Source organism: Cnephaeus nilssonii, assembly GCF_951640355.1.
Source record: "Cnephaeus nilssonii genome assembly, chromosome: 20".
NCBI classification, from domain to species: domain Eukaryota; kingdom Metazoa; phylum Chordata; class Mammalia; order Chiroptera; family Vespertilionidae; genus Cnephaeus; species Cnephaeus nilssonii.
Genome location: NC_137091.1, coordinates 13,709,023 through 13,735,297, shown reverse-complemented (window position 1 = coordinate 13,735,297; position 26,275 = coordinate 13,709,023). Strand labels below are relative to the sequence as shown.

Genomic DNA, 26,275 nt, shown 5'->3' with positions numbered 1-26,275 from the left:
AAGTTAGAAACATCGATGAGAGAGAAACATTGATCAGCTGCCTCCTGCACACACCCTACTGGGTATGTGCCTGCAACCAAGGTACATGCCCTTGACCGGAATCGAACCTGGGACCCTTGAGTCCGCAGGCTGACGCTCTATCCACTGAGCCAAACTGGCTAGGGCCACACACAGCTCTTAATGGAGCTAATGTACTCCTATGTCCCCCTTTTTTCTCTCAAGATTATTATTATTTACTTTCTCATCTAGTAATTTATACATCTAAGTTTTCTAATTTCTTGTTTTGTTGATTTTTTTTTTTGCTTCCCTTTCATAGATCTTGAACCAGATGATTGTGCATCCATTTACATCTTTAATGTAGATCCACCTCCATCTACTTTAAACTCACCACTTTGCTTACCACATCATGGATTACCGTCTCACCCTTCTGTTTTGTCATCATCGTTTCAGCTCCAAGGTCACAAAAACTATGAAGGAACTTGTGAGATTCCAGAATCTAAATACAGCCCATTAGGTGGTCCCAAACCCTTTGAGTGCCCAAGTATTCAAATCACATCCATCTCTCCTAATTGTCATCAAGAAGTAGATGCTCATGAAGATGACCTACACATAAATGACCCAGAAAAGGAATATTTGGAAAGACCTTCTAGAGATCATCTCTATCTTCCTCTTGAGCCATCTTACCGGGAGTCTTCCCTTAGTCCTAGTCCTGCCAGCAGCATCTCTTCTAGAAGCTGGTTCTCAGATGCATCTTCTTGTGAATCTCTTTCACATATTTATGATGATGTGGATTCAGAATTGAATGAAGCTGCTGCCCGATTTACTCTTGGATCCCCTCTGACTTCTCCTGGTGGCTCTCCAGGGGGCTGCCCTGGAGAAGAATCCTGGCATCAACAATATGGACTTGGACACTCACTGTCACCCAGGCAATCTCCTTGCCACTCTCCTAGATCTAGTATCACTGATGAGAATTGGCTGAGCCCCAGGCCAGCCTCAGGGCCCTCATCAAGGCCTACTTCCCCCTGTGGGAAACGGCGACACTCTAGTGCTGAGGTTTGTTATGCTGGGTCCCTTTCACCCCATCACTCACCTGTTCCTTCTCCTGGTCACTCCCCCAGGGGAAGTGTAACAGAAGATACCTGGCTCAATGCTTCTGTCCAGGGTGGATCAGGCCTTGGTCCAGCACTTCTTCCACCATTTCAGTACTATGTAGAGACTGATATCCCTCTAAAAACAAGGAAGACTTCAGAAGATCAAGCTACTGTACTACCAGGAAACTTAGAGCTCTGTTCAGATGACCAAGGGAATTTATCACCATCCCGGGAGACTTCAATAGATGATGGCATTGGATCTCAGTATCCTTTAAAGAAAGATTCATCTGGTGACCACTTTCTTTCAGTTCCTTCACCCTTTACCTGGAGCAAACCCAAGCCTGGCCACACCCCTATATTTCGGTGAGTTGATGAAATGGTTGCCTGTCATTCATACTTATGGATTATTGGTGGCATGTAAACTACATTATCTATATGGAATGGTTTGACCATTTTTTCTTCTCTTTTATGTTTTTTGTTTCTTCCAGACAAATAACTTAAAGTCTGCATTTATTTTCTTTTGAGTCTTAAAAGTATCTTTAGATAGGCTAAAGTTATAATTTTAAAGTGTGTAGATAATGAATTGTAGATAACAAATTACATTTAAGAATCCCTAGGAGGAATTTTCTTTTTTTAATTTATTGATTTTTAGAAAGAGAGAAGAAGGGGGGAGAGAGGGAGAGACAGAAACAGAGAGAAAGAGAGAGAGAGAGAGAGAGAGACATGGTTTGTTGTTTCACTTATTTATGCATTTATTGGTTGTTTCTTGTATGTGCCCTGAACAGGGATCGAATCTGCAACCTTGGCCATATTGGGACAACGCTCTAACCAACTGAGCTACCAGGCCAGAGCTAGAAGGAATTTTCTTACCTAAAAAAGGTTTTTGTAAAAGATGGATTATAGTATGAATTAAGTTACTAGTAAAATTAATGGGGAATAAGCTTTTTATATTTTTAAGAGTTCAATATAAAAATGAAATTTGCCTTTTCATATTTGTGGCAAGTGGTTTTTTTACCCTAATTTTTGTCTTTTAACTTCATAAATTTGTGATTTTTTTTCACTGTGTAGAGGAATTTTAAAATTTTATGTATTCAAATTTATGGCTTTTGAGTTTTGTGTTATATTTGAAAGCCTTACTCCACTCTAAAATAATTTAAAGATAGATAAAAATCTAATTTTCACATGTTTCTAATAGTTGTTATATGTATAATAAATGTAACATAATATATATTTATATTGTAAATATTTATAGTGTTTGTACTACATATTGTATTTGTAAATTTTATATGTATATATTTAAATAGACTCTTAAGTCCAGCTAAGGACTTTATTTTCCAAATGGCTAATCAGTCATAACAATACCACTTATAGGATCTTTCTAATATAATTGATTAGAAAAGATAACTTTACCATGTATTAAATCACCACATAGAGTTGAGTTTGTTTACTTTGTTCAAAAAGCTTTTTCATTGGTATGAATGTTTATGTATCCAGATCTTTAGAAAAATAATGTAAAATTATAGTTCTGAAGATACCTTTGAGATTATCACTCTGCTTCTGAAAATAATCTTTATCTTATTAGGCGTTTGTTTAAGTCTGTAGAACAACTGCAGAAACTAAATGAGAGTAATAAAAATTAATACTGTTGAGTTACACAGTATCCCGTAAAGCTAGACTGAGGACAGTCAAGAATCAATGAAATAATTTAGAAATTTACAATAGGAATAATAGCATTTTAGAAGGTAGAAGAGACCTTAAAAGTCCCATACTAATCATTGAGAAGATATTACTTTTAAAAAATATATACACTGAGTGGCCAGATTATTATAATCTCTGAATGCATAATAATCTGGCCACTCAGTGTATATTCTATATAATAAAAGGCTAATATGCAAATTGTCCCCTGGACCAGGAGTTCTGCCAGCAGACAGGCCGGCCAACCTCCCATGTCCCCTCTCCCTGGCCAGGCTGGCTGGACCCCACCCATGCACGAATTCATGCACTGGGCCTCTAATACACACACACACACACACACACACACACACACACTGAGTGGCCTGATTATTATGCGTTCAGAGATCATAATCTGGCCACTCAGTATATTTAAGAGAGCATGGGAGAAGGAGAGAGAGATAGAAACATCAATGATGAGAGAGAGTCATTGATCGGCTGCCTCTTGCAACCCCAAACTGGAGATCGAGCTTGCAGCCCAGACATGTGCCTGACTGGGAATCAAACCATGACCTCCTGGTTCATAGGTCACGCCAGCCGGGCGAGAAGATATTACTTTAATACAAATCATTCTGGCTTTGGGTTCATTAACATTTGACCTAGAGCTATATAAGTTGTTTCTTTTCCGATTCTGTATTTTCAATGTTAGTATATCTAAATGAACCTGTAGCCCTTTAAGCTGTTGAAATTATCTTACTGATCATTTGAGATGCTGCAGTGATAGGCCTTATATTTTTAAAGCCAGGTATGTACTAAAATTAAAATTTTACCTCAAACTGCAGTACATTGCTAACTATAGTCAATATTTCAGAGAGACAGGGTAAAGAGCAATAGGAAGGAAAGGGGGGAGCCACATGTATAGTAGACTGACTTTTATAGCCTGACACCAGGGAGGGGGACATATATCCTGAGACACAGGGACCTCTGGATCCTTGGAGAGATACTGATACATATACAGAGATGTGCATCTTTTTTTAAGAAATCAAATTATTACTATTTTGATGGTTTTTGTACTTATGCACACACAGTTGAGAAAGTTACAGATTTATAAATGTTAGACTTTGTCCTTTTTTAAAAAATACAGGAAACTAAAGATGATAAAATCAATTTTATTCTTCAGGTTAAGAAGTGATCATTAAATCCATTATTTCTTAAACACCCACCATATAGGATGGTGTAACTTATTAAGTGAAGCTTTACTTGGGAATACTTTGTTTCCAAGACCACAGGAAGAAGTGTTGGTGCTGACAATAAGTGATTTGAATCATTGCTTGGCAATAATAGCATGGTGAAATGCGTCTTTCTGTGTTTTGTTTATAGCACATCTTCATTACCTCCACTAGACTGGCCTTTACCTACTCATTTTGGACAATGTGAACTGAAAATAGAAGTGCAACCTAAAACTCATCATCGAGCCCATTATGAAACTGAAGGTAGCCGAGGAGCAGTAAAAGCATCTACTGGTGGACACCCTGTTGTGAAGGTATACAAATACCATACATCTGTTAATGATGGAGTCTATTCAGTTAGGTACTACTGAGAGAGAAAATTCAAAACTAGAAAGCCTCTGTTGAGGTTTTATGTCCTTGTTGATATGGCAGCACTTCCACATTGAGGGTTTTTTTGTGTGTTTTATTTTTGCTAGGCTAAAAGATATTCCTCCTGGATCGACTCTGCACCTGGGGAAACTCTAGGGAAAAAATTATTTTTAAAGAAATATTATTTATTACAGCAATTTAGAAAATCAAATGAAAAAAAATCACCAGTCTACTACTAGTTATTTTTGTGTATTTTCCCCATTCCTCCTCCATATCTATTTATGTAGTTTCATTAGCTATTTTTATTTATTTATTTTTGTTGTTGAGAGTATTACAGATGTCCCCTATTTTCCCCCCTTTACCTTCCTCCACCTGGCTCCTATCCCACCCCAGGCCGTCACTGCACTATTGTCTGTGTCCATGAGTTATGCAAGTGATGATATTTTATATGATATTGTTATGTGTGCATTTTCACTTTGAAGCAGTTTATAGTATGGAAATTTAATTTTGTATTTTTAGTATCCCTACAATGTGTTGTCATGATTCTAATATATTGGAATCCCTTCCCCCTAAGTAATTTAATAGAACTGATAATAGAACTACTCTTATTGAAGCTGCTCTAGTCTGTCCTATAGTGTCCTTCGGGCTTTACCCCCCAGCTTTAGTTAAATTAAGCAGGCACAGACCTTTGCTATGGAAACGATACAGAAACATAACAAACATTACTTTCTTTTATGAAGCAGAGGGTGGCCTGAAGAGAAGTATACTGATACTAGAAGAATGTTTTTAGAGAGTAGTGTTAATATTAACAAGAATTTGTTTACTGCCTGTAACATAATGCTCCTCTGAAAATGGGATGGGATGATAGTCTAACTTATTTCATGTTCTTTTAAAATTCCCAAGATGCAAATGAGAAGCCCTATTTTTCTTATGCAATAGTATGAACACTTGGAGCAGATGTTGGCCAAAATATATGTTACGAAATGTATTCCCTTTGAAATTTTATATGCATAATTACCTTCTCCTATTACTGGTTCATTTTACTATCCAAGTATAAAGGACAAGTGGCTTATGTCTTTACCAAGCAGGCATTAATGTGAGTCATCTAATATGACTAGGATACTTTGGTATATAGTACTTACTGGTACGTTATGTGATATTTGGGTAACTTAATAGATAGCAATAAAATTTTTTATTTGTGTTCTTTATTTTAGATGTAACTACTTCATTTTGAACACCTACTTTAGTGGCTATAATTCTTATTTAAATAGTTCTATTGGCTAACCTCATGAGTTACTTTGCTCCAACTAGTTGTACTCCTATTCCAAAATTCGTTCATTCAACAATGATTGAATGCCTATAATGTGGTAGGTACTACATACTAGGCTCTGGAGATGACAGGATGGATACTGTCCCCTTCACAGTACTTAAGGGCGAGTGGTAAAATTATTGGTATTTCTTTTTCTACTAGATAAACAGTTGGTTCCATAGAATAATTTGTCCAATTTAGGATTAAATAAGAAAGAGTAAGAAAAAGCAGATAGGGCAGAAAGGAGTGGATAATCATATATTAGCCATCAGTTTAGGGTAGTTCCCTGATCTTTCTTAACTTTAGATACTTCATCTATAAACTGGAAAAAATGACATATACTCCATTGGAGTTTTAGGGTTAAATGAATAATTTAGTTAAAACAGTATATCACTCCTTTCTACCTTCACCTTTTCACCTCTTTAGAATTGTGGATAAATCTCATTCTGCTTTGTCACTTATACATCTGCCTCCATACAAACCAAAAGAGAAAAATGGCTGAAGTTAACTTGTGTGCATATGCATACATATTCCCACACTCTTGCCATTTCTTCTTTAGTTATTGACTTATTTATACTTTATTTTGTATTGTTTCTTTATGGAATACTAGAGGCCCGGTGCATGAAAATTCCTGCACTGGAGGGGGGGCCCTCAGCTCAGCCTGCCCCCTCTCACGGGGTGGGAGGCGACCGGTGATCAGGGGAAGGCGATGCCCCATCACACCTCTGCTGCTGCCACTGCTAGCAGTGCAAGCCTAGGCTGGCCCTGGTTACCTGAGCCTCGGGGCGGCCCTGGGCAGCTGGGCAGCCGCCATCTGAGGCTTGCCTGTGCCTTGGGCCAGCCCTGGGGGACTGGGGGGCTGAGGGGACTGGGGGACTCCGGAGGCCTTGCCGCGCACCTGCCGCCCCGGAGGGGGTGAGAGGACTGGGCGCTGCCATCTTGTGCCTGTGGGCACTGCCATATTTGAGGGCGTGACAGTCAATTAGCATATTCCCTCGTTATTGGCTGTCGACACCACCATCTTTGTGATGGCGTGAGGATCAATTAGCATATTCCCTCTTTTTAGATAGGATTTTCCATTTAATTAAAACTTTAATATTTATTAACTTACACCAAAATATATATAAAGAAATTACAACAGAAAATATTGATAGATTTCTTGACCATGTAAACATTTATAGAAAACTGTAACTTCCAGTTAAATATAGTAGGTTGAACACATGTTTATCTTTATTAGATAGTAGAGGCCTGGTGCATGAGTATGGTCCCTAGGCCTGGCTGGTGATTAGGGCCAATTGGAGCCATCCAGCTGCCAGCAGGGGCTTTCCTTCATTCTGCTCCGCCCCCTGGTGGTGAGTGCATGTCATAGCGAGTGATTGAACTCCCTTTCTCCCCGTCAAACTCCCTTGGGGACACTTTGCATATTAGCCTTTTATATATATAGATAGATTATATAACTGCATCTTTTAAAAAATATATATTGTTATTGATTTCAGAGAGGAAGGGAGAGGGAGAGATAGAAACATCAATGATTAGAGAGAATCACTGATCACTGCCTCCTGTATGCTTCCTACTGGGGATCAAGTCTGAAACCCCTGACATGTGCCCTGACCTGGAATTTAACTGGTGACCTCTTGGTTTATGGGTCAGTGCTCAACCACTGAGCAATACCAGCTGGGCTCAATAAACTATTCTTAAAAAAAAAAAATCTGCCTTTCAGGGTCTTCACTAACTTTTTTGTTGTTGTTAATCCTCACCACTCACCAAGGATATTTTTTCCATTGATTTTTAGAGGGGGGGAGGAGAGAGAGACATCAATGTGAGAGAGACACATCGATTGGTTGCCTCCCACATGCAACCCAGGTATGTGTCCTTGACTGGAATGGAACCCTTGTCACGGGTGCGAGGGCCTATGCTCTAACCATTGAACTACACCAGCCAGGGTTCACTAACTTTTTTTTTTTAAATATATTTTATTGATTTTTTACAGAGTGGAAGGGAGAGGGATAGAGAGTTAGAAACATCGATCAGCTGCCTCCTGCACACCCCCTACTGGGGATGTGCCCGCAACCAAGGTACATGCCCTTGACCGGAATCGAACCTGGGACCCTTCGGTCCGCAGGCCGACGCTCTATCCACTGAGCCAAACCGGCTTCGGCTCACTAACTTCTTAAAGTTTAATACATGCTACTTTGTTCTTTATTAAGTGTCACCTATATAATACTGGCTGAAGCAATAACATTCACTGTGGCTATTTCCATAATTGATCCTCAGTAAAAAGAGGGAAGGGGTAGAGTGGTGACCAAGAAAAGTTTTTGCTTTTTTGGAACTTACATGGTACTGAGGAAGACAGATAATAAACAAATGTACAATATACTTTTTAAGTGACCAGTTACTATAAAAAATAGTAAACAGGATAAGGGGATAGAGATGTGGCATTTTAGACAGGGTGGTCTTCTCTGAGGAGCTGACCTTTGAGTACAGAGCTGAAGGAGTAAGGTAATATGAAGAAGAGAGGGAAGAATATTTCAGAGGAATAAAATATTAAGTGTGAAGGCCCTGAGGTTAGGAATGAGCCTGGGGAGTTCATGTAATAAGACCACAATGGCCAGAGCAGTGTGTGGAAGCAATAGAGTAGTAGAAGGTAAGGCAACAAGTTAGCCAGGGCCTAAATCATATAGGCCTTGTAAATCATCATAGGGCATTTGAATTTAGTTCTATGTGGAAAGAAGCCACCTGATAGTTCTGAGCAGGGGCTTGAAATTTTTCGGTTAATATAAGTTTGTTCTGGCTCCTGGACAGAGAATAGGCTGTAGGGGAGCAAAAGTAAAAACGGAGAGCACTTATAAGGCTATTGCAATGGTCCAGGCTTTAATTGCTTCTCTATAAATGTTACAGGACTGAAAACCATCCCGGGTAAATTATATTATCTGATAATAGGCAAAAGTCTTCATGTCCTTTCCTGGGTAGCAGAGGATACATCAATAAATTATGATGTTGCTCAGTTATAAACTCCACTCTAAAGCCAGGGATGGGCCAGCAGTGAAGGAGTAAAGCATTCATCTGTAGGACCACATAATAGGGGAAAAAAACCTCGTTATTCACACTTGAAACTCTGATTGATTCCATACTTAGAATCATGAATGCAGATCAAGAGCTAATTGTTTATCACTAACTACATGCCAGACACTGTACTAGGCACTCTATATTTTTATCACATATTGGGATATTTTCTAAACCATAATACAAAAACAGAAGATAATTTTCTTTTTCTTTGGAGAAGAGAATTTTTTTTAAAGGTTATTAGGGAGCTCATAAAATCTCAGGCTTGGAAGCTACATATCCTGGAACACTGTCCACCCACCTACGCAGTAGTGCTGTAGTGAAAATATCACTGACACTGTGATTTGACCACAACTTGTACTGACAGTGCTTGGGGCTGGGCACCAGATACTCCACCTAAGTACTGCCTTGAAAAGCTGAATACCTCCTCCACTATGCTTACTGAAAAATATACTTTATACAAGCCATATTTTATGTTGTTCCCTTTCCGGTTTAATGGATTAAACAGCTACCGAGAAAAATCTTTCTCCTAGAAGCACTTGGGGCCAAAAATAGGAGTGGTGAGAGATCTCTCTGAAGCTTCTAAGACCTCCACCAAGTGCAAGGAAGCTGCCATCTCAAAGCAGAGGAATCAGACTAAAGCTGCAATAAAGCCCAGCAAAAGCTTAAGACGGTGATCTGACAAAATAAATAGCATGCTGCCCTGGGCTCAGTGGTTAGAGCATTGCCCCATGCACTCAAGGGTCATGGGTTCAATTCCTGGTCAAAGGCATGTACCTGGATTGCAGGTTCGATCCTGGCCCAGGTCAGGACACATACAGGAGGCAACCAATTGCTTTGTGTCTCTCCCATCGATGTTTCTTCTCCCTCCCTCCCTTCCACTCTCTGAAAATCAATGGAAAAAATATCCTCAGGTGAGGATTAACAACAACAAAAATTTGAAAATGGAACTGCCTTATGAACCATCGATTCCACTTCTGGGAATATATCCAAAGTCCATAAACCTAATTCGTAAGAATATATGCACCCCTATGTTCATTGCAGAGTTATTTACAAGTAGGGGCCCAGTGCACGAATTCATGCACCAAGGAACTGTGGGCCACGAGGCTGCAGTGGGCACAGGGGCGGGTCTAGGCCCATCCTCTGTGCCCCCGCCCAGCCCCTCCCGCTGCAGTCCCGGTCCCCTCTCTCCTGGCCGGCAGCCCCACTCCTGCCGCCGCCGCTTCCACGTGCTGATGGCGCTGGCCCCACTTGTACCTGCTGACAGCGTGGAGCAATTGGGGCCAGTGCCAGCAGTGGGTGTGAGTGGGGCCTGCGCCGGCAGCAGGTGCGAATGGTGGTTGCTGGCCCCAATCACCCCTCAGGGCTTCTCCACCTCCCCCTGCTCCTGAGGGGCAATCAGGGCTGGCAGCCACTGCTCGCACCCGCTGACAGCACCGAGCGATTGGGGCTGGTGCCAGGCACTGGCAGTGGGTTCAAGCGGCAGCTCTGACGCCGGCAGTGGGTGTGAGCAGGGCTGGTGCTGGCAGCAGGTGCGAGTGACGGGCGGGACTGTGGCCCACAGGAGCAAAGAATTTTCAGTAATCATCAGAGGCTTGCCCCGATGACAACGACTGACGCTCCGCCTTGGTCTGGTGCCCCTGCTCACCTGCTCCACCATCCTGCTATGGCCAATGCCCGCCATGTTTCGCGCGCGCCGCCCCCTGGTGGTCAGCACACGTCATAGCGACTCGTTGTTTGGTTGTTCTGCCATTCAGTATATTTGCATATTAGGGTTTTATATATATATATATATATATATATATATAGAGAGAGAGAGAGAGAGAGAGAGAGAGAGAGAGAGAGAGACTAGAGGCCTGGTGCATGAAATTTGTGCACTTGGGTGGGGGGGGGGTCCCTCAGCCCAGCCTGTGCCCTCTCGCAGTCCAGGAGCCCTTGTGGGATGTCCAACTGATGGCTTAGGCCCGCTCCCCATCAGTCGGATATCCTTAGTGCTGCTTCAGAGGTGGGAGAGACTCCTGCCGTGGCAGTAGCGCTTGTTGCCAGCCATGAACCCGGCTTCTGGGTGAGCAGCGTTACCCCTGTGGGAGCACACTGACCACCAGGGGGAAGCTCCTACATTGAGCATCTGCCCCCTGGTGGTCAGTGCACGTCATAGCAACCAGTCGTTCTGCCTTTTGGTCAATTTGCGTATTAGCCTTTTATTATGTAGGAAGATAGCCAAGATTTGAAAGTAGTCCAATTGTCCATTAGCAGATGAGTGGATAAAAAAAGCTGTGGTACATTTACATAATGGAATACTACTTGGCTATAAACAAAGAAGGAAATCTTACCTTTTGTGACAGCATGGATGGACCTGGAGAGCATTATGCTAAGTGAATTAAGCCCGTCAGAGAAAGACAAACACCATATGATTTTACTCATCTGAGGAATCTAATGGACAAAATAAACTAACAAACAAAAATTTAAAAAACACTCCATGATCCCTTTTAATATATTCCAGAATTTTGTAATTCTTAAACTACTTCCAAAATTTCGAAGGTTGTTCACTTAGTACTTTTTTATTTAATTTATTTTTTATTTTGAGAAGTACACTTATTAAAGCTGGGGACAGTGAAACAAGGAAGGGCTTAGGATAGAAGAAGCAACAGGAGAGAGCCTAGGTGGGGCTGCTTTGGCTCAGTACAGATATTATAGGAAAGAAATGAGCTAGGTGGAGGTACTTTGGCTCACTGGAAAGTCAAAGAAAAGAGGGCCTTGAAGACAGGTTCAGGGGGTCAGCCTGGGACCTCCTCATTGCTCCCCTGGTTGCAAGTCTCATGGGGACCCTTAGAGTTTAAGAGAGGCTGGCCTGAGACGGAAGAAAGGTGTGGGCCTGCTCCTGGGAGGGAGACCACACCCACTTACTACTTTTTAAAATGTTGTTTTTTAAAAAATACCTCATAGCCCTAACCGGTTTGGCTCAGTGGATAGAGCATCGGTCTGTGGACTGAAGGGTCCCAGGTTCGATTCCGGTCAAGGGCATGTACCTTGGTTGTGGGCACATCCCCAGTAGGGGGTGTGCAGGAGGCAGCTGATTGATGTTTCTCTCTCATCGATGTTTGTAACTCTCTATCCTTCTCCCTTCCTCTCTGTAAAAAAAAATAAATTAATTAATTAAATAAAAATAAAAATAAAAAATACCTCATATATCAATAATATATGATACCAAAATTATATGCATATATACGATATAGATATAAAGATTTACTGGTGTAAGCTTATTGAAAAATGCATGGATAATAATTGGGGTTTTTTTCTGTTTTTTCTTCCGGATTAGCTGCTGGGCTATAGTGAAAAGCCGATAAATCTACAGATGTTTATTGGAACAGCAGATGATCGATATTTACGCCCTCATGCATTTTACCAGGTGCATCGAATCACTGGGAAGACAGTTGCTACTGCAAGCCAAGAGATAATTATTGCCAGCACAAAGGTTCTGGAAATTCCACTTCTTCCTGAAAACAATATGTCAGCCAGGTATTTTGAAACACCCCCAAATAAATAGCTTTTTTTTTTCCCCCTCAAAAAACTTTTGAAAAAAAAAATACCTTTTTTATAGTACAAAAATGAAATATTTGTTCTAAATTAACTGAATAACATTAGGTAAATAATCATAGTACATTTGCTAAGGTTAGTAGCATATTTCCAGAAAGAAACTTCAATTCAGCAGAAATTTATGAACCCATGGTAGTACCTGCCAAGCAGTATACTAGGTGATAGAAATAAAAATATTTTGACTTTTTTCAAGTAGGTCATAGACTAATTATGAACGTTATGTTTCTTTTAAGAAAAATTTTGACTACCTTTAGGTGGCCAGCTTCCAAATGAGTATGCAATGGAGGTTTGTTCAAGTGTATTAATTGGGATTATATATAGCTGCCTGTTATAAAAACCCGAAATAAAGTGGCTAAAACAAAGGTTTAGTTTTGTTTCCCCTAATAGAAATATACACATAGGCATTTTAGGGCTAGCACACTGGCTTCATTAGTCATTGGGTTCCCAAGCTCCTGTTTTTTCTTCCCTGCATTTTTAGTATGTGGTTTTTTTATTTTTTTAACATGTTTTTATTGATTTTAGAGAGGAAAGGAGATGGAGAGAGAGATAGAAACATCAGTGATGAGAGAATCATTGATTGGCTGTCTTCTGCACACCCCCTACTGGGGATTGAGCCATCAACCCAGGCATGTGCCCTAACCAGGAATCCAACAGTGACCTCCTGGTTCATAGGTTGACGGTCAACCACTGAGCCACACCAGCCTGGCTGTTTCTTTTCTTTTTTATCTTATATGTATTTATGTTGTAAAATGCCGTATCCTTTCTAAAAAATAGATTATAAATAAATATATTAAAGAAAATACAAATTCTCACAAAATTAGGAAAGCCTCACACAACTAATAGTGTGTGTGGGGAAAATCAGAAAACTAGGGTCTGAACATGTCTGTCTCTTCCTCTTTTTATCGACTAGCACATGTAATAGAGCTGGTAGTCATGATTTCATGTCCCTTTTCCAACAGACCTGGCATATACTGCCTGCCTGGATCACACCATAAAGGACAAAATTGCAGAAATACAATTGTTAATAGTAACAAGCAACTAGCCCCCTCACCCTATTTTGCCAGAGGCATACCTGAAACTTCTCTGGCCATTTTATCCACTTTGGACTGTTAGATTGGGAAACAAGAATTCTATGGAAACCAAGGCTTCTAGCAACTTTGTATATGTCCATGAAAGGGTTGAGTAAAGAGCATCAAGGAAGTTACCAAACCTAAGAAACCTTTCCCATGTACTTAGATAACAAGGTAGCTAATGCTAAATGAGCTTGTTTTACCCAAGAACTAATTACTATGGTAAGCTACAGTAATTGAATGTAATATAGTTTCACATAGTGGGAGGTAAAATTTTGTGAGTGACAGATAAGATCATTCATTGTTCAAAATAATTTATGCATAAGTGAGTTATAAGTATATATTAAATGTCTCTACTGTTCTCTAAAGCAATAAGTGGGAAAAGATTGGTAGATATTCCCCTTGTTTTGCCTACTATCCCTCAGGCTTTGTCATTTCAATCCTAATCTCTCTTGGATGTGTAAGACCCTTTATTTAAAACCAGTTCATTAACTGATAAATCATAGAGCCACCACCCTATAAGATACTTTAAATATAGCATGTCAGTACTCATTGCCTTACCCTACTCATAACTCCTTCCTGTTTTTAAAACTAGATGAATATGGATGTGGCAGAGTTACATTCTGATCTAAAATATAGTTTCAGTTGTAAACAGACTTTAATAGTTATAGTTATTTTCATTCTGATATATGTAGTTTTTTGTTGGTTGGTTTTTTCTCTTGTCTGGCATTTCTTGGCCAGAGTTTTAAGATTGTCCTTTCTGATTCTCTTATTCCACATTTTCTATTAGAAGCTTAGCTTTCTACTAAAATACCTCCCTTAATAAAATGTATACTCTCTGGTGTTTCCCCCTAAAGACTCATTTTGGCATGTTAACATTAATAATCACTACTTGATATAATTTGATCAATATTGCTTTGAACTAAAGTGCAGTTGTTTGATATTAATTAAATATTTATTTTCAAAAGTATTTTCTTTTTTAGAAATTTTCTTTCTGAAGATGAAAATATTCATTCTTTTTGGGATTCTTTCTTGTGTTTTACTGGTTCTTATCTTGATAACCTAGTTCTGTAATATACATTGTCCTTCAAAGCGACCTCTGTGGCCTTTTGGCAGTGTGCATTAGAATTGGAACTATTGGTAGATACTGTAAGAGGGTTAATAACAGTAATGCCATAAGAGAGAGTAAACTTGAACTAGAATGTTGATCATTAGTTATCCATTTGCTAAATTCTTCCAATATGTGAGTAACAAAGATATGTTGTAGGTACTGTTGTTTCCTACCATAATTATGTGTTAAGCACACCATACTTAGTAATAAATTTTGAAGGCAATGAATGTTAAATCTTAAATGCCAAAACTAATTTTGTGTGTGCATTCTTTAGAAATACACTGAGTGGCCAGATTATTATGATCTCTGAATGCATAATAATCTGGCCACTCAGTGTGTATGTGTGTGTGTGTGTGTGTGTGTGTGTGTGTGTGTGTGTGTGTGTATTAGAGGCCCTGTGCATGAATTCGTGCATGGGTGGGGTCCGGCCAGCCTGGCCAGGGGGAGGGGACATGGGCGGTTGGTGGCCTGCCTGCTGGTCAAACTCCTGGTCGAGGGGACAATTTGCATATTATCCTTTTATTATATAGGATATACACTGAGTGGCCAGATTATTATGCGTTCAGAGATCATAATAATCTGGCCACTCAGTGTATGTAATATAGTTAGAAATGCAAGAATCTTAGCCTAATGGATTGTTTTATTAATAAATATCTATATATATAAAAGGCTAATACGCTAAGTGTCTGACCATCCGACCGGTTGCTGTGATGCGCACTGACCACCAGGGGGCAGATGCTCAACGCAGAACCTGCTGTGACACACACTGGCCATTTACAGAGAAACGGCACCATGGACCTGGTGCCCACAAAACAACACTCGGCTTCCCCCAAGTGGGACACAGGCCCCACCACCATCCCTGAGCAACAGCCCACCGAATCGCAGCCGACTCTGCCGAGACCCCATGGCGCAAAATGCGGTTCACAGCCCAGCCCAGAAACGGTCGCTGTGGGCACCGGGTAATGACGCCATGTAGCAACACCCGGCTTTCCTCTCCCTAGCTGGAAAATGGAGATTTAGAAAGCTTAGAAACTTGACCCACTGAAAAGAAGTAAGAAATGGTGGACCTTGAAAATGACTTCAGGTTTTCTCACTGTGCAGGATATAGTCAAACACTGCTGCAGTTAAATATTTTACCCTTTGTTCTCCCTGCAAGATCTATAATAATAATCTGCTTCATGTTGGTATTTATTGCTGTGTTGCTGACAATTACCTGAAAGAGAAGTTGGGGTGCTTCACTGTGCTGGAAAAAAGTTTAGCTAAATCAGAAAGCAGGGCTAAGCAAGTTTGTTCTCTGTCTATAAAAGGGTAAGTTGACTTGCGTATGCGCAATACATATAAAGCTCTTGCTGGCATCAATCGCACGCGTGTGTTTTGGTCTGTCATTGTTGATCATGAATTTGGTTGACATTTCTATTATAGCGATATTAAAATATTTCTTCTAATTAATTTTCTTTCAATGTGCACGAATCCGTGCACTTGGGCCTCTAGTATCACAGTAAAAATCTATGTTGTTAATGAGATTTGTTGTCCGACAAGTGATTCTTTTCTGGTCTAATTACATATATAGGATTAAAAAGTCTTTTTACTTTGTGTTTCACTTATCTAGTTCTGTAAAACAAACCACCCCCAAAATTTAATGGCTTTAAGTAGTAACTTTATTTATTTATTTATTTATTTATTTATTTATTTATTTATTTTTGTGATCCTCACATGAGAATATTTTTTCCATTGCTTTTCAGAGAGAGTTGAAGCGGGTTGGGGGAGGGAGATATATCTACTGGTTGCCTCCTGTATGCACCCTGACTGGGGGCAGGAATTGAACCTGCATAGGCCAACACTCTGACCACTGAGCAATACCAGCCAGGGCATAATAACTATTTTTTTCATGATTCTTTGGGTTGTCTACACTTAGCCAGTTAATTCATAGGTTGTTGACTAGGATCACTCATGCACCTGAATCCAGCTGGTAACTCAGCTGGGTTTGGAACATTCAAGATGACTGGAGTAGTTAAAGATTATCTCGGCCATTCTGTCCTGCTATTTGAACTTCATCATGGTGTCTTAGGGCTCCAAGAGGAAGTTATGAGGCTTCTTAAGTGCTAGGCTTATAACTTACATGGCATCACTTGGCCACATTCTATAAGGCCAGCTCTCAAGGACAGGAGACATAGGAACTCTAGGAGGAGGGCATGCAAGTACAGGAATGGGAAGGAATTATTGACAGCCATATTTTCAGACAGTCTATTACACTTACTATTACATTTTGTCATACAAAAACATTTCTTTAAAATTTCCATTTATCTTTCCTTTATCCTCTTCTACCTCTTCTCACCCACCTTTCTCTCTGGTAATCACCATACTATTGTCTGTGTCTATGAGGGTTTTTTGTTTTGTTTTGTTTTTTGCTTAATACCTTTACCTTTTTCAGACATTTTTTACTTTAGGTAGTGATAGTTATTCCCTGCCAAATTAATAATGGCTATTTAGTTGAGTTATTTAGAACCACTAATTATCAGTCAGCAAGTAAAATTTTTCTATTTTTTCTCCCTAGTATTGACTGTGCTGGTATTTTGAAACTCCGCAATTCAGATATAGAACTTCGAAAAGGAGAAACTGATATTGGCAGAAAGAATACTAGAGTACGACTTGTGTTTCGTGTACACATCCCACAGCCCAATGGAAAAGTCCTTTCTCTGCAGACAGCTTCTATACCTGTTGAGTGCTGTAAGTGAGCTTTGTGATGATGTTTTAAAATGTTGTTTACAATAGGTCATTTTCTATTTTGCTTGTAATGTGATGTTTGGATCAAAAGTGTAAACTGAGGCACAGATTCTGGATAGCTGATGTGATCTTATGAAAATAAGCTACATGGTTAGGGAAGGAGTAATGATCTTGAAGTTAGAAAATGATTTCTTATTATAATTTGACCCTAGGTAGCTGTGTGACTATAGATAAATTATCTTGACTACAATTTCCTTTTTTAAAAAAATTTTTATTGATTGATTTTTAGAGAAAGAGGAAGGGGGTAGGAGAGAGATCAATTTGTTGTTCTACTTATTTATGCATTCAATGATTGATTCTCTTATATGCCCTGACTGGGGATCAAACCCACAACCTTGGAGTATCTGGACGACGCTCTAATCAACTGACCTACCCATCCAGGGCTTGACCACAGTTTTCTTATCTATAAATGAGGAAGTTGGGCTTGATGACACCTGAGGACCAAATCATGAATCTATGATTCTGATACTAAGTATTACTTGGCCATCTTTGTTTAATTAAAATGTCAGCCTTTATGTTGGAAGATGCCTGTCTCTGTGAGCTGACAGCTAAATAAGAACTCACAGGATTTTGTTTCTTGTGGGTATTATGTTTTTACCATAAATTTAATTACAATATCAAATTGAGAAAGTAAATGCTTTCCCCCCTGATTTATAAAGACAAGAAATGAAAAAAAGGCCCTAGAACATGATATCTACTCAAGCCCCAAAGAACTGTGGACCTCTGGCAGGTTAGCTAGTAGGACTGAAATATTGAGACTGCTGTTTAGATCTTTCAGGCATAGTCTTAGAAGTGTTTTAATTTCATGTCTTATTTTTGTGTGGGAGGAAACTGAGGCACAAGTATCTCAAGTAGTCATCCAAGGTTATTTGTTTATAGGTGACAGAGCTGTGCCTAGAGCACAAGTTTTCTTAGTACTCTTTCAGTTATACCATTTTATTTCTGTTAACCACATCTTAATTTGGGATTACATCTACTTAATTACCTTTTTGTACCTCCATTTGCTGTTTGCTGAATTGGAGTAATACTTTATCATTTCCTTATTGACTGTGGGAATCACTGAATAAATCCATGGTAATAGAAATCACTGTAAAAGTAATTCTTGTATTAATTTTTAATAGATAATACAAGTACATGGTATAACATTCAGAAAGAATAAAAGAGTATAGAGTGAAAAGCAAATTTCTAAGTCAACTAGTTCTTCATAAAAGCAACTATCATTGCCATTGTTTTTATTATCCTGACATAGTATTCTGTGCCCATATAAGCACATATATTTAGTAAAACAATTTAAATAAGTTCATAGAGTAGTTTGAGTTTTCGAGATAGAAGTTCCTCTGAAATCATTTCCTATTTTTTATTTTATTTTATTAAATTAATATATGATTATTGTTGAGAATATAGAAAATGTAGAATAATACAGAGTAGTGTTAAAAATCTTTTGTAATATCACTTGCCCAAGATAGTCACTATTGACTATTTTTTGGGTTTTCTTTTTTGTTTATACATTGTACATATATACAATATTTTTATTTATTTAAATATATTTTTATTGATTTCAGAGAGGAAGGGAGAGAGAGAGAGTCAGAAATATCAATGATGAGAGAGAATCACTGATCGGCTACCTCCTGCACACCCCACACTGGGGATAGAGCCAGCAACCCAGGCATGTGCCCCTGACCAGAATCAAACTCAGGACCCTCATTCCGCAGGCCAGGATTATATACAATATTTTTAGTTGGGCTTACCTGATACAGTTTTATAGCTTGTTTTGATATTTTCACTTATAATGGGCATTTTCTCATATTGCTAAATATTTTTCAAAAATACGATTTTTAACACGTGTAGAATTTTTTATTATGCCGATAAAAATTTCTGTTACTTTTGATACCATTGTAATTTAACCGAGTTATGAATAACTGGAAAGGAGCAAAAGGAAGGCCAAATATGTCATTTATGCAGTTTTGCCAGGAAGTTGCATGTTAACACTCCCCAGGGTGCCACCAGTATGTTTCCTGCAGGTCAGAGGGAGAGGAACTGGACAGGGGAAGAATAGAGGCCTGCCCAATAAAATCTGGGTGAAATAAGAAAGGTACTTGCCTATCAGTCACACCTGGGAACAGGTCATTGGCCACTGCAAGCAAGGGAAGATTTAAGATATTTAACTCCCTAAACAAAGGAGTTTGAGCTCTTGCTCTTGCGTTTTTGGGACTCCTGGGAATGTTGGTGCTGGGGGCATGCACTCTTGACTCCCCTCAATTTGCCCTCAAAGCTCACAGCCATGTGAACCCCGCACAGTGGATTGCAACTAGCTTGGCACTGTGCCCGACCCAATTCCAACATGGAAAGGAAACTTTGGACACAGGCTTTGCTCTTAGCTCTCCAAATCCCCAATTGCACATCATCTAGGACTGGATTGAGGGAAATGGGACTTTGTGAGTGTTTTTGTATTTTTTTTTTAACTCCCTTCTAATAACTAGATTCTAAACACAATGACAAATTTTATTTATTTATTTATTTATTTATTTATTCCTTGCCTGAGGATATTTTTCCATTGATTTTTTTTTTTTTTAAGGGTGAATGGAAAACAGAGGGAAAGGCAGAGAGAAACATAGATCGATGTGAGTGAAACACATCGATTGGTTGCCTTCTGCACATGCCTCGACGAGGGCCCAGGCGGGAAGGAGCCTGCAACCAAGGGATGTGCCCTTGACCAGAATGGAACCCGGGACTCTTTGGTCCGCAGGCCGACGCTCTATCCACTGAGCCAAACCAGCTAGGGCGGGAAATGGGGCTTTGGAAACCCAAGGATATAATTTCACACAAATAAAAATCACTCATCCGCCTGTGCAAGTCTCAGAAAATTCTTTTTCTTGAGATATCATAAGGACCTCACCCCAGACACTCAGTTGGGAAAGAGATACCTCACTTTCATCATTAACACTTTGGATGTACCTATTATGGCCAATTTCTACCATAAATGTCTAAAATTTTAATTAGTCTAGTCCCTCGGCCAGTCAGTGCTTGTTTTCATGCCTCTTCTCTGTGAGCCGTTTGGAACTTAAGTAGGGTCATAAGTATTTTCTAAGATCTAGGTTGATGCTTGGTCCTTCCCAAGTGGTAGTTAATCCTAAATCCCAGACCCATCCCCTATGAAAGAATGTATTTTAACATTCGTTTGAATGGAGCAGGGATCCCAATCTGCGTAACCTTTTGTGGCTTGGTATTAGGAGACATAAGAGCCAGAGTGAACTGGGAATGTCTGCTTCCTAAAGGATTTCAAGTTTAAATTTCTCTAAAATGTTACTGTAGTCGCCCTAGTTGGTTTGGCTCAGTGGATTGAGCATCAGCCTGCGGACTGAAGGGTCCCAGGTTCGATTCCGGTCAAGGGCACATGCCTGGGTTGCAGGCACGATCCCCAGTAGGGGATATGCAGGAGGCAGCTGATCAATGATTCTCTCTCATCATTGATGTTTCTATCACTCTCTTCCTCTCCCTTCTCTAAAATCAATTTTAAAAAAATGTTACTCTAGTCAAACAAAACACAGCTGACCCTCAAAGCCACCAGTTTTCCACACAAGTAGTAGGACTAAAAGTAGACCTGTTTTCCAAGTGTGAAGAAGAGAGTGTAATCCACTTTTTTTGTTGTTTGTTTTAATCCAGAAAGAAACCAAAGTTATGTAGGCATTTGGTAAGAAGAAATCTTTAGAGAACCTAAGCAATCAAAAGATGTATAATCTATAGCTTGAAGCTCAAGGAGAGAGGGAGGAAAGGAAGAAGGGAGGGAACCAAAAATAGGACCTTCAGAAAATATAGCTACTTGGAATTAATCAGTATCAGAGAAAGGTGGTACCAAGGTCATTGTTTATAAATAAAGTTGTTAATTTAAATAATGATTCTATCACATGATCTCACTCATATTAGGGAATCTAACAAAATAAACTGATGAACAGAGTGGATCCAGAGACATGGAAGCATGGAACAGAGTGTGGAGTCTTGGAGGGAAGGCAGAGGAGGGTGGATGGGTGGGAGGTAATCAACCAAAGACCTTGTATTCATATATGCATAACCCATGGACACAGACATTGGGGTGGTGAGGGACTGGGGTGGGGGGTGGGGGGCTGTAGAGGGTCAGCGAGGGGGGAAAAAGGGACATACGTAATACTTTCAACAATAAAGATTCATAAATAAATAAATAAATAAATAAATAAATAAATAAATATTCTAAGGCATTATGAAAAACGTGTTCATGTACCCTGAGAATGGAAAGTGTTACTGCATTATAGAAACATTTACATCCATTTTTAAAAATTCACTATTAAAATGTGTACTTCATGTATGCTTCATTTAGTTATTAAGAAGATTGTCTAAAATGGAATTCTGATATCTCAATGATCTAGATATTTTCTTGATGAAAGGGCTACTTGGTGTTTGTCTTTTAGAAACATGTCTTCTTTTTAAAAAATATATTTGTATTGATTTCAGAAAGGAAGGGAGAGGGAGAAAGAGAGATAGAAACATAAATAATGAAAGAGAATCATTGATTGGCTGCCTCCTGCACACCCCTACTGGGATAGAGCCCGCAACCCGGGCATGTGCCCTTGACCGGAATCAAACCCGGGACCTTTCATACTGCAGGCCTGTGCTCTATTCACTGAGCTAAACCAGCAAGGGCGAAACATGTCTTCTTTTAATTGTGCAACATAATTACACATCTTTGGATTTAATTCGTCTTATAATTATATTAGATTTATCTATTTTAATAGTTATAGGGAAGAAATATACTAAAAACTTAGCTAGCCCTGGCCAGTTTGGCTCAGTGGATAGAGCGTCGGCCTGCAGACTGAAGGATCCCGGGTTCGATCCCGGTCGAGGGCACATGCCCGGGTTGTGGGCTCTATCCCCAGTGGGAGGTGTGCAAAAGGCAGCCAATCCATCATTCTCTCTCATTATTGATGTTTCCCTCTTTCTCTCCCTCTCCCTTTCTCTCTCTGGAATCAATAAAAATATATTTAAAAAAAACACAACTTAAGCTAAAAAGAGAAAAGTTGGATGAGATGAATGTATTGAAGTCATATGAAGTTGCAGGCATTAATTTCTCTTTATGAGTTGGTTTCTTTATAGTTGTAGTTTTTAGAAACTAATTTAGAAATCACATAAATCTAATCAATCTATTTTGTTTTCTAAATAATGTAGTTTTTTTGGTGGATATTGCTACCATTGTCTTAAATTATCAAGAGCCCAGGGTTTGCTTCTCTTTATTTTCATTTTTAGCTTGAATTTGACATTTATATATGAAAAATTGTAAACTAATATTTTGCTTCTTCTCAACTCTTAAAACAGCCCAGCGGTCTGCTCAAGAACTTCCTCATATTGAGAAGTACAGTATCAACAGTTGTTCTGTAAATGGAGGTCATGAAATGATTGTGACTGGATCTAATTTTCTTCCAGAATCGAAAATCATTTTTCTTGAAAAAGGACAAGGTAAATAATATAGGATTTGAGTTGATTGACCTCAGACTGAGAGGCAAAAGGGTAAAATGAATTATTCATATGTTTCACTGACATTAAACACAAAATAGTTTTTTTAAAGCTACAGGTATCATTTTATGCAGATTTTATTGTAAATCAAATGTTTATTAAATTTTCATATAAATGTTAAGTTTTTCATTAAGGATGTTTCAAAAGTAGAAGAATGCCCCGTTAGTTTTACTCCTAGTTTTATATATGTACTCAAGAGAATTGAAAACATGTCACACAGAAATTTGGACATAAATGCTTATAGCAGCATTATTCATAATAGCCAAAAAATGGAAACAACTCAAGTGCTCATCAACTGATAAATGGATAAATGTGTGGTATATTCATACAGTGATGGGATATTATTCAACCATTAAAAAGAATAAAGTACTGATTCATGCTACATTATTGATGAACCTTGAAAATATTGTGCTAAGTGAAAGAAGCCAGCACAGAATATCCAGAATAAGCAATTTATAGAGACTGGAAAGTAGATTAGTGGTTGTAAGAGGTTGGAGGGAGGTGTCAGTGGGGAGTGACTACTAATGGGCATGGGGTTTCTAAAATTAGAGGTGATGGTTGTAGAGCTTTGTGAATATAAAAACCTTTGGATTGTATATTTTAAAAGGGTGAATTTTATGTATACTTACATGATTATATCTTTATTTTTATTTATTTATTTTTAGAGAGAGAGGGAGAGAGAAACATTGATTTGTTGTTCCACTTATTTATGCATTCATTGGTTGTTTCTTGTATGTGCCCTGACTGGAAATCGAACCAGCAACCTTTCGGTGCACAGGATGATGCTCAACTAACTTAGTCACTCTGGCTGGGCAAGAGCTTCTTCTTTTTTTTTTTTAAAATATATTTTATTGATTTTTTACAGAGAGGAAGAGAGAGGGATAGAGAGTTAGAAACATCGATGAGAGAGAAACATCGATCAGCTGCCTCCTGCACACCCCTACTGGGGATGTGCCCGCAACCAAGGTACATGCCCTTGACCGGAATCGAACCTGGGACCCTTGAGTCCGCTCTATCCACTGAGCCAAACCAGTTTCGGCAAGAGCTTTTAATTTAAATTGAATCATGTCACATGGTGGCAGTTGTGAACATGTAACTCCCATTCTGAAAGCACCTTATGTGATCTCTTCATTTTTTAGGCTCCTAATGTGGCATTCAGGCCACAATCTGTTGCCTATCTTTCTAGCTTCATTTCTTACTGCTCCTTGCCTCATACTTTATACTCCACCAACACAGCTGTTTATGGTTCCCTATATCTTGTGGTTTCTTGTCACCTAGCTTTTGCTCAGGCTTTCTCTTTGGCCTAGACTACCCTCCTCCTCACCCTCCCGCCCCCCCAACACACACACAACTCATCTGAATTCCACCTCATATTTAAGCCTTAATTCAGGAGCTCTTCAGGAAGCCTTGCTTGTCCCATATTTCCATCCCAAGTCTAGGATAAGGACCCTGACCTCGGTACTCTTAGTACTTCCAGAATGCATTTTTGTTAGTGTAACCACCACATTTTCTCATAATGAACTATTTGTATTTGCCTTTTATCTACAGACTGATGATAAGGTTTCAATAACCCAAAGTACCTGGCACAGGGGACCCAGCAAATGATAGCTGAACTGAGCTATAATTTTTAAGTAGGCATAGGATTTGTCTATAGTGTCTCTTGTGCAACAAAGATAGCCATTACCTAGTTACAGGACTGGAAAATGATAGTCACAATCTGGAAGGCATTTGATTAACTCTCTCCTAATATCTTCATAGACTAGATGAAGTTATGCTGGATATGAAGATATTTGTATAGGTTAGTCACTGAGTAAATGCCCATGACATAAGAAGAATGCTTTAGAACAGCTGTTCATCAGATTGGAGTGAGAGCATTAGTAGTAAGTGGGGCTCTCCCTAGATGAACAAGTCACTTTGGATGAAAAGACAGAAAATATGCTGACCACATCTTCAGGTGATATAAATCTCGAAAGTATAGAAACCTATTTTAGAAGACCATCAGTACCTAAAAAGATCTTGACAAGCCAAGTGATCTAAGGAAATGAAGTCTGGTAGGGAGAAATTAATGTAACAAAGGTTGGGGAGGAACCCCAGATATGTAAGTGCAGTGTGGGAGCTTGAGCTTGGCAATAGGAAATGTGGCAGATTGAGGAACACTTGCTGACCACCCAGTAAGTGTAAGAGAAAACATAGTGCAGCTGCCTCGGAAAACGTATTAACAGAGACACAGCATCTCTACATAAGGTTAGCAAGAGCCTCGTTACTGTCTACAATGTTGGGTCATTTCTCCCTTGGGCTATTCAGTCCTGGGCCTGTGCATTTAGAGGGAGATGGTCACGTTGGAGGAATGTTCAATGAAGAGTGATTAGGAAGCTGAACTGTTGTATAAGGGATAGATGCAGAATTAGGGATGCTAACCAGGAGAAGAGGAGACACAGGCAAACATAGCTGCTTTTAAACATCTGAAATCTTGTCTCATGGAGAAGCACTCCAGATTGGTTGGGTTGGGTTGGATATTGTAGAGATAGATTTAATCTATCACGGAGAACTTTCCAGCAGCAAAGATTTATTATCCAAAGATGAAATGGGTTACTTGGTGAGAGTGAATTTTCCATTAGTTAAGGCATACACGCAGAAGTTGGCCACCTCTTGGTGAAGATTCTCTCACAGGATTTTCAGATATCAGTAGAATAAACTCTCTGCAGTCTGCTAACTCAGGAAGCCCAAGATCTTTCTTCCCATAGGTACACATTTTATGTTCATAATGGAAGTTAGTGAGAAACAGATTCCCTTTGCCAATAAATTTGTGATACTAAATACATTAGATTTTGTTTATATGCTTTGTGACTTGAATTACTTTTAACTGTAAATTGTTTCTTTCAACAGATGGACGGCCTCAATGGGAGGTAGAAGGGAAAATAATCAGGGAAAAATGTCAAGGGGTAAGAAATTTACCTTATTATTTTAAGAAATATTTTAGAAGCTTAATGAGAAAACTGGATAATGCTGCTTATGGTATAGATGAGAAGTCTTTTATCTATTGAGTAATAGAAAAGTAAATATTTAGAAATTTGGATCTGAACTAGATACTTTCTGATATTAAAGTTTAGGAAAGATAATTGGTGTCTACCCCTTTTTTGTGTATAGGAAAGGAGAAATTAGAAATGAAAAATTATTAGAAGTTTCTTAGTGAAGTTACATTGATTTATCTGAATTCAGTATTAGTGAAGAAATAAAACAAATTCAGAAAAGACCATGTATGGTGGGCAAAAAATAGGAGGAAGACAAGCCGTCAGGGGTTTGTGTATTTAGCACACTATTCCAACTCCTCAGCATCAAGCCATTCAGGATTCCACACGTAGCTGTGGTTCCTCCCTGGTTGGAGTAGAGACAGAATCTTCTGTGGGGTAGAGAATACCACTTCTCACAGTGCTCTCTCT

General features: G+C 39.2%; 1 protein-coding gene across 1 annotated transcript in view; it reads left to right on the top strand.

Annotated features, from left to right (window-relative positions):
• Window positions 1-26,275, top strand: part of NFATC3 (nuclear factor of activated T cells 3) — a gene marked incomplete at its 3' end in the record, with an annotated part of 105,365 nt that overhangs the window by 42,583 nt on the left and 36,507 nt on the right. Inside the window, 6 exon segments of the mRNA XM_079799669.1 lie at window positions 317-1,454; window positions 4,143-4,305; window positions 12,052-12,251; window positions 17,065-17,237; window positions 22,638-22,778; window positions 25,722-25,777. Coding sequence (XP_079655795.1) covers window positions 317-1,454; window positions 4,143-4,305; window positions 12,052-12,251; window positions 17,065-17,237; window positions 22,638-22,778; window positions 25,722-25,777 — 1,871 coding nt within the window.